Source organism: Ruditapes philippinarum, unplaced genomic scaffold (genome assembly GCF_026571515.1).
Source record: "Ruditapes philippinarum isolate M1 unplaced genomic scaffold, ASM2657151v2 ctg2676_1_1_1_1, whole genome shotgun sequence".
Lineage (NCBI taxonomy): Eukaryota > Metazoa > Mollusca > Bivalvia > Venerida > Veneridae > Ruditapes > Ruditapes philippinarum.
In genome coordinates this window covers 51398-71516 of record NW_026852214.1, presented here as the reverse complement: position 1 = coordinate 71516, position 20119 = coordinate 51398, and the positions used below count along the sequence as shown (strand labels likewise).

At 32.7% G+C, this 20119-nt stretch overlaps 2 protein-coding genes across 2 annotated transcripts in view; one reads left to right on the top strand and one right to left on the bottom strand.

Moving 5' to 3' along the window:
- Positions 1 to 409: 409 nt before the first annotated feature.
- LOC132752734 (uncharacterized) lies at positions 410 to 5991 on the bottom strand. Its single transcript, XM_060743104.1, has 2 exons — positions 5409 to 5991; positions 410 to 3143 (listed from the first exon to the last, which is right to left on the bottom strand). The coding sequence occupies exons 1-2, from the start codon at positions 5870 to 5872 to the stop codon at positions 2894 to 2896; spliced, it is 714 nt and encodes a 237-aa protein (XP_060599087.1). The 5' UTR covers positions 5873 to 5991; the 3' UTR covers positions 410 to 2893.
- Positions 5992 to 18560: 12569 nt separating this feature from the next.
- LOC132752699 (neprilysin-like) overlaps positions 18561 to 20119 on the top strand; it is a 47437-nt gene continuing 45878 nt past the window's right edge. The window contains exon 1 of the mRNA XM_060743078.1: positions 18561 to 18721. Within this exon, the coding sequence (XP_060599061.1) occupies positions 18690 to 18721 (32 nt within the window). The 5' untranslated portion in view covers positions 18561 to 18689. The remainder of the gene's footprint in view (positions 18722 to 20119) is intronic.

Sequence of the window (20119 nt, the reverse complement as noted above, 5' to 3'; positions counted from 1 at the left end):
ACAATCTTTGAAGAGGTTGACTAGGCAATATTTCATACCAAAATCTAAGCGATAGCCCTTCTAGTTTTGAAGAAGCTTTACAGATACTGCCATGGCATTAAAATAACATTTATTAAATTTTAAGTTCAAGGGTGAATAATCATTGAAATATTGGTGCTAAAATTATGAACCTTCCCGAATATGATGAAAAAAATATCATTAATAGTGAATAATACTTTGCTTCACAAAAACTTTAACCAAAATCTGGACATGAACGTGGACACCATTTAAGTCAGGTTTAGTAGGACAGACCTAAATATGTACAGTCATGTACATTGGTACTTCCAATAAATGGCTTAAAAATATCATTTATTGAAATCCTTTATATTTCAACACATAAGGACAATTACAAAAAACACCAATTTTCAACCACTTTCTATCATATTTAATAAAACTCTGAATTCTAACTGAAAAAGTAATAGCAATTATTCGAAACAGTAGATTACCATCTTAATAATGGTCCCTTAAAAATACTGTACCAAGTACAGGACAAAAACATTGACAAAAATTCCATTAAAGTTTGTACAGTATCAAAAATGTGTCTACAATATATGTGTATGATAATAATTTTTCATCTCCATCCTTTTCCAATTACCTTTTTTTGTTAAACTTTTGTCAAATTCTTGTTTACATGTTTTCATACAAGGAAGATACAAAGTTATGGTATACAAATATGAATAAAATTTCTATTCCCAAATTAATTATTAAGAGATTAATACACGGCAGAGTAGGGCCGGAAGGTGATAATCGGCCCGCAAAATGAATAATGGCCCCCGAGGGTTTCAGCCCGAGGGCATTATTCATTTCAGGGCCGATTATCACCTTCTGGCACAACTATGACGTGTATTAATGTCTTTAATACACTTGGTAGATCTAATGAGATCTAGTAGCATTTTTCAAAAAAAAAATTACTTTGATATTTCTTTCGTTGAAATTCCCGTCTGTAGATCTACATCTACTGTACAGTTACTTCTACAGAGTTGTTTACTTTTTATGTATACAAAGTACACTAGAATCTAGAAGCAAGTATTATTTTCATTTTTTCTCGGAATGAATTTGTGGTATTATTTCTTTAAATTTCAATTGTTAAAAAACTGTGTTTGTACGAAATACGCTTTTAAAAGCTCTCATAATAAAATCAAGCGTTTCGTGCTAAAAACCTACTTTCACTTTTACAGTTAACTGTTGACGTAAAATCTGACGTCATTGTTTCGGTTTGTGCACGTGCATTAGTTCTGCGGGCTCATAACTAGTTCTCGGCCCCGGGCCGCAAACTCATAATAGGTCACATGACACTCATAATTAGTTTAAATCATGGGCAATTTTGTTACTATATATAGTAACAAGTGTATTAATGCATGTTTTAACAATTACACTTATGTAAAATATCTTACATGCCCATGTCTAATTCTTTCAATCTCGACACTTAACAATTTGTCAATTAAAATTACTAAGGGCCGGGGAAATCAGATTTTGACTTACTTGTCTGCTTTGTCCTTATAATATTCATAACAGAAAACTTTCACTTGTCCATAAAAACTATGGGTCAACCTGGGCATGCATGCAAAACTTTAATCAATCATTTTCACAGTTCAAAAAGTGCCATAATTCTGTCAAAATCTAAGCTAGATCAGTTATGGGTCTCCCATTATGCCTTCAAATATGTGTGTGAAGTTACAATCAAATTTCATTAGTGGTTGATGAGATATGATGTTGCATTGCAAAACTTTAACTGATGCATGGGTGAGTATAAGGTCAGTCCTACTCATTCCTTGAATAGTCAAGCTAAAAAATTGTATTTAATCAAGCTAAAAAATTGTATTTAATCAATTATATTGTTTTCGAAAGATATAAATGAAATGAACAAATAAAATACAAATCAAATGAAACACAAATCATTTTTAACAGGTATTGAAAATTTCAAAAACAAAAATATGTACATTACTTGTATGATTTCTTTACTTGTATGATTTCCTTACTTGTATTAAAAGAAAATCTATCTTTGTAGTAATATTTCAAAATTTTTCATCAATAACATACTACATATCTACCTTAATTTAGGTCATTAATTTTTCTTTTATTGCACAGTGCCACCGGATCTTGCACCGGCCAGTCTGCACTTCTAGGCAGTCGGACCAGGCTCCACTATCATCACCTTGATGCAATAACTGATTAAATCTTATTAAATTCAGAAGGAATTACTCCGTTATTGCACTGACATAACGCTATACAGTTGTTACATCAATTTTGATTATTGAAATCCCTTTGACTTTGATTTTGTTTCCAAATTGTAGGCTTGACAAATCAGTTAATGTCAATAATATACAAAGTAGATTGATTGAAAAAAAAAAAAAAAAAAACCTGCCAAAGCTCATAACATTGTCAACTTATTATTATAGGTACTGGTACAAAAATCTCAAACGAAACATATTTTTGCCTAACAAAGGCACTGTACATCAAATAAACTGGTGACTTCTGATGAGAAAGTATCTATAAGTAATCAAACATTAGCTATTGGTACACTGGGACAGACTGTACTTTCTGATTCTATATATAACAGGTCCAAACTTGTTTCCTTTATCCGATTACCTGTGAGCCTAATAATCTAAAGGCTATGTTACATCTCCAAGGTGAAAAATGACAAATTCCAGCACTGGTGTTAGCAAAAGATGAATCAAGTGAGATGTGCACAGAAATAAAAAGTCTTGAAAAATTATTCACATTTGTAACACTGTAATTACCATTTCTCCTGTTTGTTGGCAGTCAAGATGTCACTAGAAGACAAGTTGCTTCAATCTAACAAAACTGCAGTAAATTTTGAAATTCGATGTCTTTTCAATCATATTTAAAAGCACTACATATTAAACTTATTTTTCATCCATCTAAAGAGGGTCAGTCTCTCAAGTGGTGTGAAATAGAACATGCCTCCAACAAACCACTGGGAGTCTTTTACATTTTCCCCGTAAGTCCGATAGAACTGCATGTAGCAGTTGTATGTGTGACTCTTCCTCTTTTTGTCCATAAAGTACATTAAATTTTTTGCAAAATTTTTACTTGGTAAATCCTTGGTTAAGTAGACAAATCGTATAAGAACACACATTGTACTGAAAAAAAAAAAAAAAAAAAAACATGAATAAAATTGCAATTCCAGTCATTTAATTAAAGATTTTGAATTTACTGGCCGGAATTCCAGTTTTGAATTTATTCTACTATATATATATTTAACTAAATTTTCTTAAAATTTACACTGGCCCAAACTAGTTTTCACTAATTCGGCCACGTTCCCCCCTCAATATAGTATATTTTCCCCCCTCAAAGCTGAAATTTCCGCCTATACAGCAGCCCGAATTTGCCTGCAATGAATATCATTTTTTTTTACAACTATTAAACTACCGAAAAATGTTTTATTTTATGCCTGTAAGACTTACAGCTAAGCCAGGTTGTTTACAAATTGTTCTCGGGTAGGTAAGGGGAGTTACGAGGGTTGTTCAAAAAGTAATAGGACTAAGAGTCTTATATCTCCATATTCCATTAGATTTTAAATATTTTTATATCCACGGCAATAGTTAATTGTTTTCTACAACTTCAGCATAAGTTTATTGAATTATTGCGCTAAACGCGTGTTCCCTGTGGTATTAAATAACCATGGTAACACGCACCCGGCGCAGCGCGTCAAAAATATTTTGACGCTAATTTGTACTTTCAGTTTATTCGTAATATGTTGTCTTCTCCCCCTAATATTTCACCAACACATTGTATCATATTAAAGTGTCATGTTGTTCAAATTTGATGTCATTCAAACCAGAAATCGCTAAACTATAACGTTTTGAACAGCAGTGATAATCGCGTTAAATGCAGAAAAATGACGTTCGTTTAAAAACTTAAAATGTGTACTATCATTAAATTTTGCCAACAGATAGGCCCTACTCCTTCAACTACGTATGAAAAGATTGAATTTTCACAGAACAATAATTAGGCAATTAGGACACTCGTTTTCAGCTGTAGAAAGCAGTTCAAAGACGTTGAATATGAGATCACAGACACGAAAGGGCTAGGGAGAAAGCGGAAAATTGAATGACGTTAGAGACGTTAATTGCAACAGCGCTACAAAAGTATCGGCGATATACAGCCCGCGAACTGTCCGGCATGTTTGATGTTTGCATCGGGTATACTGTTTCAGTTCTAAGAAAATTATTGAATAGGGGAAATTTGTTTTAAACACTATTTTGTTTTATTAGATATATATATGTGTGTGTGTAATCATTGAATAAATTTGATAATGATACGCGGTAATTATTGGTATCAATTTTTCTCGAATTCGTTTAATAAATGATAGCCTGTGCTCAGAAGAAGAGAATATTTTTCAATTAATAAGCATTTTTAATTTACTGTACATTATCATATTGTTTTAAGAATGTAAGATGGCATGTGTAAATAAATAATATAAATCACTTTGTCATTTACATTACATGTCCATGCCCTTTTAGCTTCCAGAATACTCAAAATCACGAGATCAAACCGAAAGTTACCGGCCACCGGGCATGTTTTGAATAAAGAAATGAAAATGTGATTGCTTTTTTTCGCTACATCTCCACAGATGAGTTCTGGTTATAGTTACATGATTCAAGCACCTAGAACATTGTGGAGAATAATTTCAGAAAGAATGACGCTGTTTGCATTTTTATTTATTTTGCGACGTCATGAACGTCATTTATTTAACAATTAGCGTGCGCCGGGTTGCGTACCCCTTGTCATTTGTAAGTTGTACAGAATTGTTGTTTTTAAACATATTGTAATGATTTTTTCACTGTATATAGAGGACAAATTCCGATATTCGATTTTTGGAAACTCGTGTACATAGATGAAAAAATGTGATCAGTAGAGCTGCAGTCCTATTACTTTTTGAACAACCCTCGTACTCCCAGCGTCACAACAAGTTTAACATGCAATGCATCAATATTTTTTATCCGTATGTAAAGAAAAAGCGACATATTTTAACCTTGTGTTACAGGAGTTGCCTCCCTTTTCTACTGGAAAGAAAACAATATAAAATAAATAAACAAATAAAATTTCCCCTCCTATTGCATTTTTCCCCCTCCAAAGGTCACCAACCCCCTTGCCCCAAAAGTGAAAAAAAAGCTGGCCCTGCATGGGAATGCTGGTCAGGTACCAAACTTTGATCTTTCAAAGTTTTGTTCTCATTTGTAGACAAATTTTTATTTTATTTTTTAAAAAGGGCAAATAGGGGGCTGAAACTTCTAGGATCTGAAATATGCATTGGGGTCTAATCCAGGAGATTGCAAAATGACCTTTATCACTGTTAATTATTTGGACAACTATCTAGGTGAAGAAAGCACTCAGTGACTCACTTTATTTTCTTTTCCCTGTTTTCAATCACATATAAATCTTCAGTCACACGTACATCACATAATGTCATAAACCAAATGTGTTTGACATGGAAGACATCAGCCTTTGTAGTTCTTGATACAATTCTCTCCCCATTATTTAATTTTTGTATTAATTCTGGTACCATAACTTCAGAAAGTTTGTGATAATCTTTGTTATTCAAGCACTCCGATATGTACAGGAAAGCATCCATTGCTCCGTAACGAAACTTTTTTGTAATGTGAAAATTTACAGTGATGTCTTTAAAAGTATATACAAACATTTTTAGGTGAAAGTACGGTGAACACAAAGGTACAACATCAGTGCCGGGATAATTGTCTGCGAAGTATCGTTTTTGTATGGTGGGGTATAAGATTTTACTAATGTTCACAGATTTCGCTAGACAGCAGCGCGAAATAACAAGTGGTAACTTGACCAAAGAATACATTTTTTTTATTTTTGCAGCAACGGAATAAACTGATATTCTATGAAATATAACACATGTTTCTTCTTTCTTTTAACTGCAATTTGGCGAGCTTGATTAACGTGCGCAAATTCAATAAATTCGAGTTCTAATTATTAATCGAATAATCGGTAGTAATAAAATGCGAAATGGACGCCATTTCGCGAAATGAATTTTTCGACTACGAAATGGACATTTGTCTCTTTAATTTTGGTTTAAGTGTACTATTTAATAACATTTTTAATAATGAACAAGTGATATATGACATAAAATTATTATTTAAACAATTTTGTTTATATTTTTTTCATTATTTATGCTTGTACATTTGAAAATATAAATCGTATAATAATGCCACATAGTTCAGTGTTTTATACATGGTCTTTCAAATAGAAATATTCTGTTTTATATTATATCATATGTTTAACCTGGGACAAAAATATTTTTGTCGTCCCAGAATAAACGTTAGTGAATAGAAAAGATACCCTTTGTGACATGTCAGTTACACAATAATTTGTAAAGCAAATGTCCATTCCGTAAGCGAAAACTCCATTTCGTGGCCGAAAACTCCATTTCGTAGAGGCCAGATTATTTTCAGAAATATGACTATAAAATAGGAAAATAGTAATTTTAATTGGTTCAATCTGTAGTTTTATGTCATATGTTTGACATAAATTAATAAAAATAATATTACTCATCATGGTTAAACAAACAAATGTCCATTTCGTAGGCGGTAAGTTCATTTCGCGAAATGGAGTCCATTTCGCATTCTATTACAACCCTCGAATAATCTAAATTGCGAAAAGTCGCGAAGGGCCTTATCTTCGCATAATTCAACAAAATGGTGAAATTTTGATTTTAGAAATATCAGGTGTTCACACGGCGTTAAGTCTAATTTTTTACGCAGCACAACCGCATCATTCTCTATGAAAATAATAAATAATGAATGAATGGAAATTGTGACAAAATTACAACCCCTGGTATGTAAATGTGCATAAAATACGGTGCATATAAATGGTTTTCTTAAGCGATATTTGAGTAAAACTGTCTTTTACTTACTTTGAACACTTGCTCATAATCTGCACTTACGAACACAAGCAGAACCCATTCTTGGTACAATCTGCTCAACATACAAATGCATGGATTGTCAGTAGCATAATGAATGGAATTACGGATAGGGCGGACCGTGAGGCTAGGCAGACCGTACAAGGCGGACAGTATGTTTGGACGGGGCGGACCATATTTTGGTGTCCCCTCCCATAGACTGAGAAAATTTTGATATATGAGGTTGAAAATGGTGTTATTTCCTTGACTTTCTAGTGCTGTTTATGGTACCTTTTGGATGGTTTTACAGGTTAGTGTTTGCAGGGTATTTCAAATAGAATTCTCCTGGTGTTTAGTATTAAGCATTCACAAAATAACAGCATACTTATCAATGTATGCTCGACTGTTGATAAGAATAATTTCAAACACTTGATCAATTTACTCATCTGAATAATTGAATAATAGACGAGTTTCCAAAGTAAAGTGATATTAAAATACTGCCTTTTTATTGTACAAAAAATAAATCCATCATTGAATCCACTTAAATAGATACTAAAGAGGTCAGTCAGTGGCGGATTCAGGCCCGGGCTTCAGGGCTGCAGCCCCCACCCCCCCAGCTCGGCCCAAAGATATGTTTACCAGCTGGGCTGGAATATATTTTTGTTAGTTTCAAACTTTATTGGCCGTAGTGTACTCCCTTATCAGAACATTAATTGCTGCCATCCAGTTGTTAATCTACTGCCTGGGGGCTTGGCAGAGATCTGACAGTACAATTTAAATTTTATTAAAAAAATATAACTGCCATGAAAAGTTATTAAAAGAAAATGACCAATAATTTCATCTTAATAAAAATCTTGGTAAAACTAGTTATTAAAACACGATTCATTTAATATAATCTTTATAAAACTCGCCATCTTTTTAATTTACAAATTTTTCTGTATCAGATAACAAGTCAAGTTATTACAATGGCTGGGTTGTCTGTTTTCCTGTACTTGTTGTAGTTGTTGTCGTGCTAAATCTTATATGACTGTGCATATTACTCCAGCCCTTTCAAAGGTTATATCAACATTAATCTTGACATGCTAGTCTAACCCGAAAAATTTCGGGGGAGCATATAGTCGGCGCCTTGTCCGTCTGTCTGTTCGTCCGTCTGTCCGTCCATTGTCTTGTCCAGAACATACAGTAACTTGAAAACCCTTGGAGATAATTTGTTGAAACTTCATACAGTGGTAGAGGGCATTGAGGGGGAGTGCAGTGTCAAAGAACCATAACTCTATTTTGTCTGGTTTTTGAATTATCTCCCCTTAAAGAAAATCTTGTCCGGGGCATAACTCTAAAACTATATGAGATATCAACATGAAACTTTGTAGGTGAATAGATCTTAATGGGTAGATGTTAAGCCTCATTTTTTAATTATTTCCCCTTTTAGAAAAATCTTGTCCAGGACATAGCTTTAAAACTATAAGAGATATCAACATTAAACATTGTAGGTAGATATATCTCAACTGGTAGATGTGCAGTGCGCAAGAATCATAACTCTGCCTTGCCTAATTCTGGAGTTATTGCCTTTTGTTTATTTTTACTTTTTGAAGTTGTCTGGGACATAACTCGCAAATCATAAGAGTTATCATCAAGAAACTTTGTAGGTTGATAGATCACATTGATTAGAATTGCAGTGCAAAGAACAGTAACTCTGCTCTGCTTAATTTTGGAATTGTTGCACTTTGAACTTTTTCCAGGGACATAACTCTGAAACTACAAGAGGTGTACTTTCCTGTGTCCAAAACCTATTCTGGGAGCATCACCCGGCTCAAACCGGGCTCTTGTTTGACAAGGGGCATTTTTCTGATAGCTTAACTTTTTAGTTATGCCCCTTTTTAATTTTTTTCTTCAAAACTACATTATTAAATAGAATTGCTTCAAAATGGTCAAAGGTGTCCCTCAATAAGACTTAGAATTCTAGATTATCATAACTTATGGGGCAGTTGTTAGACAAGGGGCATTACTGTACATGTATTTATCCTGAATGCAATAATTTCCCCATGTCTTAACTTGAAAGAAAATTTTTGAAAGCTACAAAATATTGTTCTCATCCTTGGCATACTGCCAAGTTCCTAATAATGACAAAGCACATCTGTTACATCTTGTTTATTTTCCTTTTCATATGGAAAATACCCTTTTTTTATCCATATCAATATCTTGAACATTCACAATCACAGTAATTCATAACACTCAGAAATGAAATGCACAGCAGCCATAACACACTTGAATTATTTAAGTAGGAACATATTGCTTTTAATTAAAACTGCATGTCTGTCTCATCTGTCAATGGACCTTACCTTGCTAAGCCATGAATAAAAAACGTTTGGCCATACAATGATACAATGTAATATTAAGGTTTGTAATGTGTTGTAGATGACCAATATATATATATGTACATTTGTATTTCAATGTCAAAAGGTCAAATACACGTCAGATTGACCACACCCCCTCCTCCCAATAACAAGAAGAAAATGTTTAGGCCTAGAGTAGTAAGGTTTGGTGATGTGACATTTAATAGATTATGACAAGACTAGTAAATCACCAACTGTATTGATAAATATGACTTAATATCAACAATTATTATAATTGATTTACTTTCAATTGTTTTGAAATGCCCATTATGCCTCGCAAATATGGAGGGCGTTCGTTGCCAAAATTCCAGACATGTAAAGTGTTCCTGTTGTAAACTACTTTTGAACATGCAAACGTGTATACCTAGCATTTTTGACAGTATCTGTGCACTGCAAATAATATGGTTTATTTTCATAATGACAGAGATCAATTTCAGTTTGTCAAAAACACAAATACAAGGGACGGTCGAACATGTCTGGAATTTTGGCAATGAACGCACTCCATACACAAACGCTTTCATTTTATACCTCAATTGTTTTTTTATTTTTGGTATTTTTTAATAGTAAGTGATTTGTTATATTTTGTATGGAAGTCAAAATACTTTTTTATTGACATTTTGTTGCTTTTATGACATTATTTTGCATTTAGCGCTATTTTAGTCACTTAACAAACATCGCAAATCATTCATTTAACGTTATAAAACTGAATTAAATATTTGACCTCTCTAAAGTAAATATTTATTCATTTCTGAGGCATAGTGTGCCTTTAATATCATTGTGTTACTATTCAGTGAGAGATGAATGATATACCAGTATATCAATATCAAACAGTGGGATATGTCAGCTCATTTCATTTTGCTTGCTGGTCTAAGTAATAGTTTGTATCTTAAATTTACCAGCTGTTTATCTTACTGCATAGTATAAACGCATTATGATGTCAGACCAATTTATTTACATTGGACACATACTTTTCTTACATTAAAATGTTGGCACATTTTGATTTTACATGAGACATATTTGTTTATTAGTTAACATGTTTAAATTAAAGATATTTTTTTTTCATTTATTTCTATTGCAATACAGTTTTGTCAATAAAACTAGAATGCCAGAAGCTTGGATAGTTGACATGTCATATCGTCTTGTGGTCCTCTAATTTATGCCTCTAGAGTCCAAATTGGTCCCACCCTGGTGGTGACTATGTTTATATAGACTATATAGGAAAACACATTATGCATGGTGGCTGATTTGTGCCATGTCGTATTTTCACTTTGCGGGGCGACAGACGAAAATATGACAAAGTAACTAACTGATAAATGTAATGGTTCGGGCGTATACTACGATGCTATAAATTATTGGTTGCAGTGCCCTGATTGAAATCTTACGTAGGGAAACTCTCTTCATGTTAAGAAGTTGCATTTAATTTATCGCTTTTTATTACGTCATTCTTGGGGTTTAATTAAACACAAGATAACAAGAAAGATTTCTACCATAGAGGACGGACAATTACTATCCGTGCATATAGTTAAGAGTACTACAATGTATGGTTAACATTACAATTTCATCAGTAGTTAACTGTTTCTTTACTTGTTATTTTACATTACATATACATAGACAATAGAAAAATATACAGTCAAACAAGTTAGCGGAAATAAAATGAATTGTGTTTGGAAGAAGTAAAATTAGAAATCTTGATCAAAGTACCCATCCCAATGAATAAATTGACTTGGAACAAAAATTACTATTTAAAGTAGATTTTAAGCTCCACTTTTCGAAGACAAAATGTGTACAAAAAATGTACCTATTGTCACGACCCTTTCGTTGACGTGAGTGTCAACGTCGGGGTTGGTTTACTTTTTGTTATGGTCTTTTTCTAAAATGATCTATATTCATTTAAAACTCTGTATGCATGTTTACTACCATAAAAAGAGCGTCTTTTCAAAAAGGCAGAGAACGCTATGTGTCTTCAGTTTTTGCCCAAAAGGTTCAAGCCTTGTTAAGGTTTAAGTCTATTTTCTCAGACACTATCAAAGTTATTAACATCAAACTTCGCATGCATGCTAACTATAAAATATGTTATTTCAAATGGGAAGATTGAACCTTGAAATTCATTTTACAAAGGAATGCCTTTTGTAAATACCTTTTTTATATTGCATAAATGTGCTATTCAGGGGTTGCAGAGTTCAAAGTTGATTATGTAAACTTTTTAAGTTTAAATAATAATGATGAGAGTGATGATTCTGATAAAGATGATGTGACATTGCTCCTGCTGCTGCTGCGCTGCTGCTGATAATGATAATAATAATATATGTATTTTGATTAATTTAATAATGATAATAATATATATTGAGTTTTACGTCACACTAACGCAGTATGTCGTATGACAACTTTCAAGCTTTACTCGTGGAAAAGGACCTCGATAATAATAATAATAATAACAATAATGATGATGATGATTGTTATTATTATTATTATAGTAACTACTACTATATTCATGACAATATACGTTACAAACTATGATATGCAACACATAAAAAAATATTGTTATATGCATCATCTTAGTTTAAAACCGTAGCGAATACTCTTCTTTAACTTGTTACATAATATAACTTTAAACATAATCATGACGGTCATTCACATTACTGAAATTACATATTAGATAACTAATAATTCAAATTGATAAATATATGTAACCACAAATCCGGATATATATGCGACATCACGGTAACATAGTTAGGTTTCATTAACAACAAGAGGGTTAATTAATTCAATCAAAAGGCCACGATTATAAGTTTTATGTCCTTCATGTATGTAAAAACCAAAATTAGGAGACAGATTACACTTGACACCGTGTATATCCTCAAATTTCTTGCCTCAACAATATTCGTTAACACCTAGCATATCCGTTAACACCGTGTAAATCCATCAACACAGCAACTGGCTATATGAACCTTAGCATACGCCTTTAGTTCTGAGCACTTCCGTTAATAATGAGCACTTTCGTTTACACTGACCACTTTCGTTAACACTGAACACTTCCGTAAACAGCGAGAACTCGTTAACACCAAACACTTTCGTTTAACACCGAGCATTTCGTTAACACCGAGCACTGCCGTTAACACCAAGCACTTTGGTTAATAGTATGCACTTCCGTTAACACAGCTTTTACGTCAACACTGAGAACTTCATTGACACCGAACACCATCGTGAACACCGAGCTTTTTCGTTTTTTTTTTTTTTGCGAGCACTTCCTTTATCACAGAGCACGTACGTTTACACCAAACATTTCCGTTTACACCGAGCATTTCCGTGAACGCCTGGCACTTGCGTTAACATCTAATATTTCATTAAAACAGTCATTGGTCTACACCGCAATATCCGTTCAAACAGGAAAATCCGTCTGCACCGCGTATATTCGTTAGTAACGTGGCTATACGTCAAAACCGTGAATATACCCATTCATTCAAATCTCATGTCTGTCTTACCAACATGTATATCCGCATTAGCATGTATTTCCAAAAAGCAAGTGTAACACAGCAAGCGATTTATATTCGTATATATAGCACCATTTATATCAGCCATAAATTCCAGACAATTCTGTCATATGTTGATTTACAAGCAGTGTAACCCGACATTCAAACTGTAACTTTAAGCAAATTTATTTCGATCTTAAACCGTCCTGGAATGAGTGCTTGAAATGACATCTATCAATGTGACAATAAGTTTGACTTTTAGTGTTACAATATATAACCATGCACAGGTTATCGGCGTAGGACGAAGCTCGATCTACCCCCAGGGTACAACCCCCAGGACTCGCTATATTACCGAAATATACTTCAACACATTCAAAATACTTTTCAATACAAAATCGAACAATTCTATCAAAAATATATTACCGATACTATAAACTATGTATGTAGTTTTAGTCTATACAACGTACATTGTATACGTTATTACTAGTAAACCAATGTAAACAGGAAAAACAGACAAAACAAATAAATACCCCTCCCACCAAAGAAAGAAAACAAATCAAAACTCATAGATGGCAACAAACCGAAACTATACTTTTGTTTGATTTGGTTTTACGTTGCACAGACACTGTATAGGTCATATGGCTACTGGTGGAGGAAGACTTCAGGTGCCCTTCCGTGCATTATTTCAGGCACGGATGGGCACTTGAGTAGAAACACAGACGACTCTTAAGTTAGCTGGATCACACCGTATTACCGGCGGCAGGCAGTGATGGCAGATCACTGCAGTGATGGCAGATATCTGAAAATTACCGATCGATACAGGTAGGTTATAAAATTGGTTGGTTTAATTATATTACACAAATACGGCCCATTTCATTGCTATAAAAGTATTGTCCATTGAATGGAGATACTGTAAGGTAATTTTGGACTCGTTTTTTCCTGTTTTAAGACTATTTTGAGCAGATTAAAAGTGACAGCCTCGGAAAAATCCGTGAAAATGTCTGTTTTCTGTTCAAAATATCTCAAGTTTTAAGAAAATGGCAGGATTTCCTGTTATCAATATAGACGTTCATCCATTGGGGTCACGCAAGCCAAATATCTACCCCGTGAGTCTTTTCTTGAAAGTTTTACAGACGCTCAATCTTGTCCGGTCGAAGAAAAAATGCTGCTGTTGTAGGCAGATACATATTATAAATGCTGCCGTCGATGGCAGAAATACCATGACAGTGGCTAACATTCTGACAGAAAATCAAGTTCAATCTTTTATCAATTCCTCTTTTCTTTGCGTCCTTTTAGTCAAAATTGACACGTGAAACTATCATTTCTAATATTTTCTCAAGATAGAAAAGTTATTAATGCGGTATGTGCAACGAAAAAAGCTTTTTAGCAACATGCAGTTACAATACAAAAAGTGATGATTCAGTACGATAAAATTGCACTATAAATAGAGAAATTAACATGAAAAACTTCATTTTTCTATATTCATGCATGTGTGCTTGATATGTTGTGTCTGTCAGTTACATGCATACAATACTATATGTATCTTAAGTTTAGCAGCGCACTCCCTTTTTAGAAATAACGCCAATAGCATATTACAGCAAGTAACTTCTGTAAGTGGATATTCATTTGCTAGCATATGACATTATTTTCTCGAGGTAATAATGTTCATCGTTTTATGACAAATAAAGGCTGAAATTAACTTAATCGGCGCAGATTATAAGTTATTAAATTTATGTAATAAAGGGGAGACTATTAACCTTGCAACTGGCATCAGTGTATCATAAAACAATGTATGTTAATGTAAAATGGAAAGATAATATTATTGACAGTTCAAATATTTTCCTATATTATCAAGTTCTTGAAAAACACGTCAACGTGGATTCATTTCTTTAAATTTTCATGTTTGTAATAGCGTTTTAGTTTGCCTTTGAATTACATTTACTATGCTAAACTATTAACAACAGTTCTAACATCACGTGCTCCCATTTAACTATATATTTTTTCATTCATTTTAGTTGTAACCATGACAACTTATAAAGATGAACCTTTCGATGATTCAGACGAGGCAATGGCTCCAATACTGTGTACATCTTGTGCATTCAAATGTTTCCTCGCTGGAATGTTTTCTTAGATGTCTTTTCAGTAAGACTTTGGTCTTGCAACCTCAACAAATGTCACAGTCAAATATCTCACTATTAAAGATACATCAAGAAACGAGCCATCTAATGGAGCCATTGCCTCGTCTGAATCATCGAAAGGTTCATCTTTATAAGTTGTCATGGTTACAACTAAAATGAATGAAAAATATATAGTTAAATGGGAGCACGTGATGTTAGAACTGTTGTTAATAGTTTAGCATAGTAAATGTAATTCAAAGGCAAACTAAAACGCTATTAAAACGTGAAAATTTAAAGAAATGAATCCACGTTGCCGTGTTTTTCAAGAACTTGATAATATAGGAAAATATTTGAACTGTCAATAATAGTATCTTTCCATTTTACATTAACATACATTGTTTTATGATACACTGATGCCAGTTGCAAGGTTAATATTCAGTTTAAGCGCTTGAGTTTAAACTCTTTATTTTGACACTATACGTCACAGTATTTTTGCAATGACCTGTATATTTGGCTCCTCCTCCTAACAAGTCATTCAATCTCGTTCGCGCATGCTTAGTAGACTGGGTATATAAACCGAGCACGCTTCTGCAAATTCCTTTTCGATCCAGTCTCCGAGCTCCAGAAGCTGCCGTGAACTAACACGGAAAAATACCCACCCGCCCTTCCCATTTGCTTTGCTGTTGTCTCTTTTTTTTCTGTTTTCAGGTAATTATGACCGCCGGCCCGCGATACTTAGCCCTTCTTCGTCATGGCTGGAATTATCATTTCAACAGTCAATATTTGTTTTGCGACATCCGGAAATTTACCAACGTCGACTGCCAGACCCTTATCATTTGAATCCGACGTCGGTTCAAAATTTACATTTAACTGGCCTGTACATAACCATAAACATTTCGAACACCTGTGGGATGCAACTGACTTTCGGATATTTGTAGAATAGTCATTAGATAACCTGTAACCGATGTCGGTACAAAACAAAACACTGTTAATTAACTTAACCCATGTGTAAATAAAACACATATTGTCTTTAAAAAAATATTGATATAATGGTTATTATCATGTCATTACATTGTTATACATGGTTTCAAGCAAGTTTACTTACATTATATATCACACTACTATTTATTTAAAATTATAATTTTTCTTATAAAGAACGTTTCTCTTTATTGAGCTGTATGTATTTTGTATTTTATATGTTTACTGGCATATCTGAGCAGGTCCGTTGTTCTATATTCCGAGGAATAGTCTGAGGAGGTTTCCTCCGTGCATGCCAACGGATGCTACGGTTCCTCTTAAAAAAGGGGTTTTACGTAGGCGGCCAGTATTCCTAAGACGAATATACGATCAAACCTGTTGAGTAATTGTTCTGGTTTGGAATGTCCTAGACATTCTATGGCAGTTTTGATCGTGATATGCTTGATAAATGTATTTATATATACAAATGGCTGTATCAGTCTTTTCAAAATTTAACTAATTTTTATTGATAATATTTATAAAACATATTTTATAAGCTTCGGATATCAAGTGTTTATCATATTTGGCATTTGTCAGCACATTGTCTCTTTTTCGAAACATAATTTTAATTGATTATATCTGAATAAACATATTATAAACATATAAGCATATATAAGCAATATATAAAATGTCACTTCCGACTGTTAGGATATGAGTATTAGTCATATAATATTATAATTGATATACATGTAATTGTTAATATTATTCTATAACAGATTGTCTAGAATATTTAATGCTCTTATTCAGCCGTCGATATGGCGAAAATCTAACATAAAAATTACAGGTTTTTGCAATCGATGACGAAGCAAAACCTATTTTATAATATTCTATTTTATATAAAGGTTCAAACTCTATTTAACTTTATGTTACTTAATGACCAGTCATGACGGAAATTTTATGCCAACCATAAATAAAATAAGTTAAACATATATGTTGCATTTATTATCATTTGTTCCTTTAAAGTGACTATGTTGGAAAAATAATAGTCTCCCCTTTATTACATCAATTTAATAACTTATAATCTGCGCCGATTAAGTTAATTTCAGCCTTTATTTGTCATAAAGCGATGAACATTATTACCTCGAGAAAATAATGTCATATGCTAGCAAATGAATATCCACTTACAGAAGTTACTTGCTGTAATTAATATGCAATTGGCGTTATTTCTTAAAAAGGGAGTGCGCTGCTAAACTTAAGATACATATAGTATTGTATGCATGTAACTGACAGACACAACAGATCAAGCACACATGCATGAATATAAAAAATGAAGTTTTTCATGTTAATTTCTCTATTTATAGTGCAATTTTGTCGTACTAAATCATCACTTTTTGTATTGTAACTGCATGTTGCTAAAAAGCTTTTTTCGATGCACATACCGCATTAATAACTTTTCTATCTTGAGAAAATACATGTATTAGAAATGATAGTTTCACGTGTCAATTTTGACTAAAAGGACGCAAAGAAAACAGGAATTGATAAAAGATTGAACTTGATTTTCTGTCAGAATGTTAGCCACTTTCTTGGTATTTCTGCCATCGACGGCCGCATTTATAATATGTATCTGCCTACAACGGCAGCATTTTTTCTTCGACCAGACAAGATTGAGCGTCTGTAAATCTTTCAAGAAAAGACTCACGGGGTAGATATTTGGCTTGCGTGACCCCAATGGATGAACGTCTATATTGATAACAGGAAATCCTGCCATTTACTTTAAACTTGAGATATTTTGAACAGAAAACAGACATTTTCAAGGATTTTTCCGAGGCTGTTACTTTTAACCTGCTCAAAATAGTATTAAAACAGGAAAAAACGAGTCCAAAATTACCTTACAGTATCTCCATTCAATGGACAATACTTTTATAGCAATGAAATGGGCCGTATTTGTGTAATATAATTAAACCAACCAAATTAATAACCTACCTGTATCGATCGGTAATTTTCAGATATCTGCCATCACTGCAGTGATCTGCCATCACTGCCGCCGGTAATACGGTGTGTGGATAGGTTTCTCACATTCATTCAAAAGTCCCCAACGAGATTCGGATCCAAAGCGGTTGGGAAAGTGGTTGAAAGTCAACGACCTTCACCACTCGGCCACGGACACCCAAACTATTCAATCAATGACCTGTACCAATATTATTGCCTACCCATGATAATTGTCCGTGGTTTCTTACTCGTCGTATCTCTTTTAGTTAGATTATTTATTTTTCATGGTACATTTTAAACGGATGATATGTGTTAGTGTTTTTTATCCCTCCTTGTAAGTGACCTCCCTTGATAAACTGGAGGTACCAGGGTACTATTGATGCTCCTGTTGCTCAGAAGCATATGGCATGATTCCGGTGGCAACTTTGCAACTTTGAATAAATAATAAATAAAAAGTACATAAATCTTTTAGAAAAAATGTATTTCTATAAATATGAAGAATTAAAAGTTGGTTTTAAAGTTTACTTTACGTCGATACTATGTTTTTGTTTGGTACAAAACCTAGTCCCAGGTTTTGTGTACAATGTCACATGGTGGTAAAAAACTATGAAAACACTAAACAGTGTAGCCTCAAAGCTTATGCTCATTTATTATGATATAATCTACGTATCACTAAATGTGAGTTTATATACTTTTGTTTACTTCATAATGTATTCATCTTTACCAGATGTGACACTATATATTCATTGTTTCATGAGGCGGAACACTTTTGTGCACTTAAATAAACACTATATATACTTAAATACATGCTTATTCATGTATTTATTGCATCGTTATGAGATTTAGAGATTTTAAAGTGGCTGACAGGTAAAAGCTTATTTTGTAATTGAAAATTTAAACTATCTTTGATCTTGTAAAAATCTATCTTGCGAAATTAATGATTTCATGCAACGCCATCTTTATCGTGTATTTCTTGATTACAATGTTGAATTTTATCATGCAGCTATATATATCTATAATAAAAGTCTCTGATTTTATTTTTTTTATTGCATATTTATACATAAGAATTTTATACGTATATTGTTGTGGCAGTGAATCATATTTGCATTTATTTTCGTTAAATAAAGTAGAACATATTTTAATAAAAGTTTCCATTGTTTTTTTATGGAAACAATTGGTCAAGAATTTCGGTTACATTTCTACATTTCCCCTTTTATATGTGGTTCAAATGGGTTCTCTCGTTACATAAAGTCATCATCATCATTCTTCTTCTTCTTTTTAATATTATTATTGTTTTTATTCTTCTTCTTCTTATTATTATTATTATCATCTTTATTATTATTATTATTATTATTATTATTATTATTATTATTATTATTATTATTATTATTATTATTATTATTATTATTATTAAGGCAATAATATGTGATGAGACATTTTTCTTTCCCCTCTATAGTGTGTTACAACCTTTAATCAATCTTACTGATCGCGACAAAAAATAACATTACCGGTGGATCATCGCAGTTTTAGCGTCTGATCCAAATATACGCTATTCTAAATATGTCATCATCGTTATCTCGAACCGGAAGTGACTATCATTATCATCTGGTATAGAGCCAATGCAGCCTGCACATATGTGTAAAGTGTCCTGGCTCTATTTTGTTGATACTAATTGTTTTGCCTGTTTTGTTGTTGTTGTTGTTGTTGTTTTTGTTTCATTATTATTGTTACTATTATTGTTACATGTATTCCTACAGTAAACTTTGAAAAATGAATTGTTCAAAATAATAAGCAGGCCAACTCCATTACAAAACTTCTGCATGTCAAAGGGTAAGATTCATAATATATCTTTGTATAAAATAAATTTATTACAGTTATAAGAAAAAATATTTATTTATTTATTTATTTTAATTTATTTTATTTATTTATTTATTTATTTATTCATTTATTTATTTATCAAGAAAATCAAAATCTTAGATTTAAATAATTGATAATCATTGTTTGATCTCTTATCTGTCAATAATTTTGAAACATTATTGATTGATTGATATTTATTTATTTATTTTTATTTTGTTTTAAAATTATGTTTTACTGGGGGAGTGGGGGAGATGGCGAGGGGCGGGAAAAGAGGCATTAGTAGCAAGCCTTTTGTGTATATTATAACTTTATGCAATATTTCAACTTTATTTTTATGATAAAGACATAGCATGAGGGTGTGTTCGACTTACGAGTATGTCAACCTTTTGCTGTAGAGTGTAAACTCGT

Excerpts from the sequence above, each read along its gene's own strand:
- LOC132752734 (XM_060743104.1), bottom strand. The coding sequence starts at position 5,872 with ATGTATTCTTTGGTCAAGTTACCACTTGTTATTTCGCGCTGCTGTCTA. Across the intron at positions 3,144-5,408 it reads AACAGGGAAAAGAAAATAAA|TACAATGTGTGTTCTTATAC; the intron begins GTGAGTCACTGA and ends TTTTTTTTTCAG.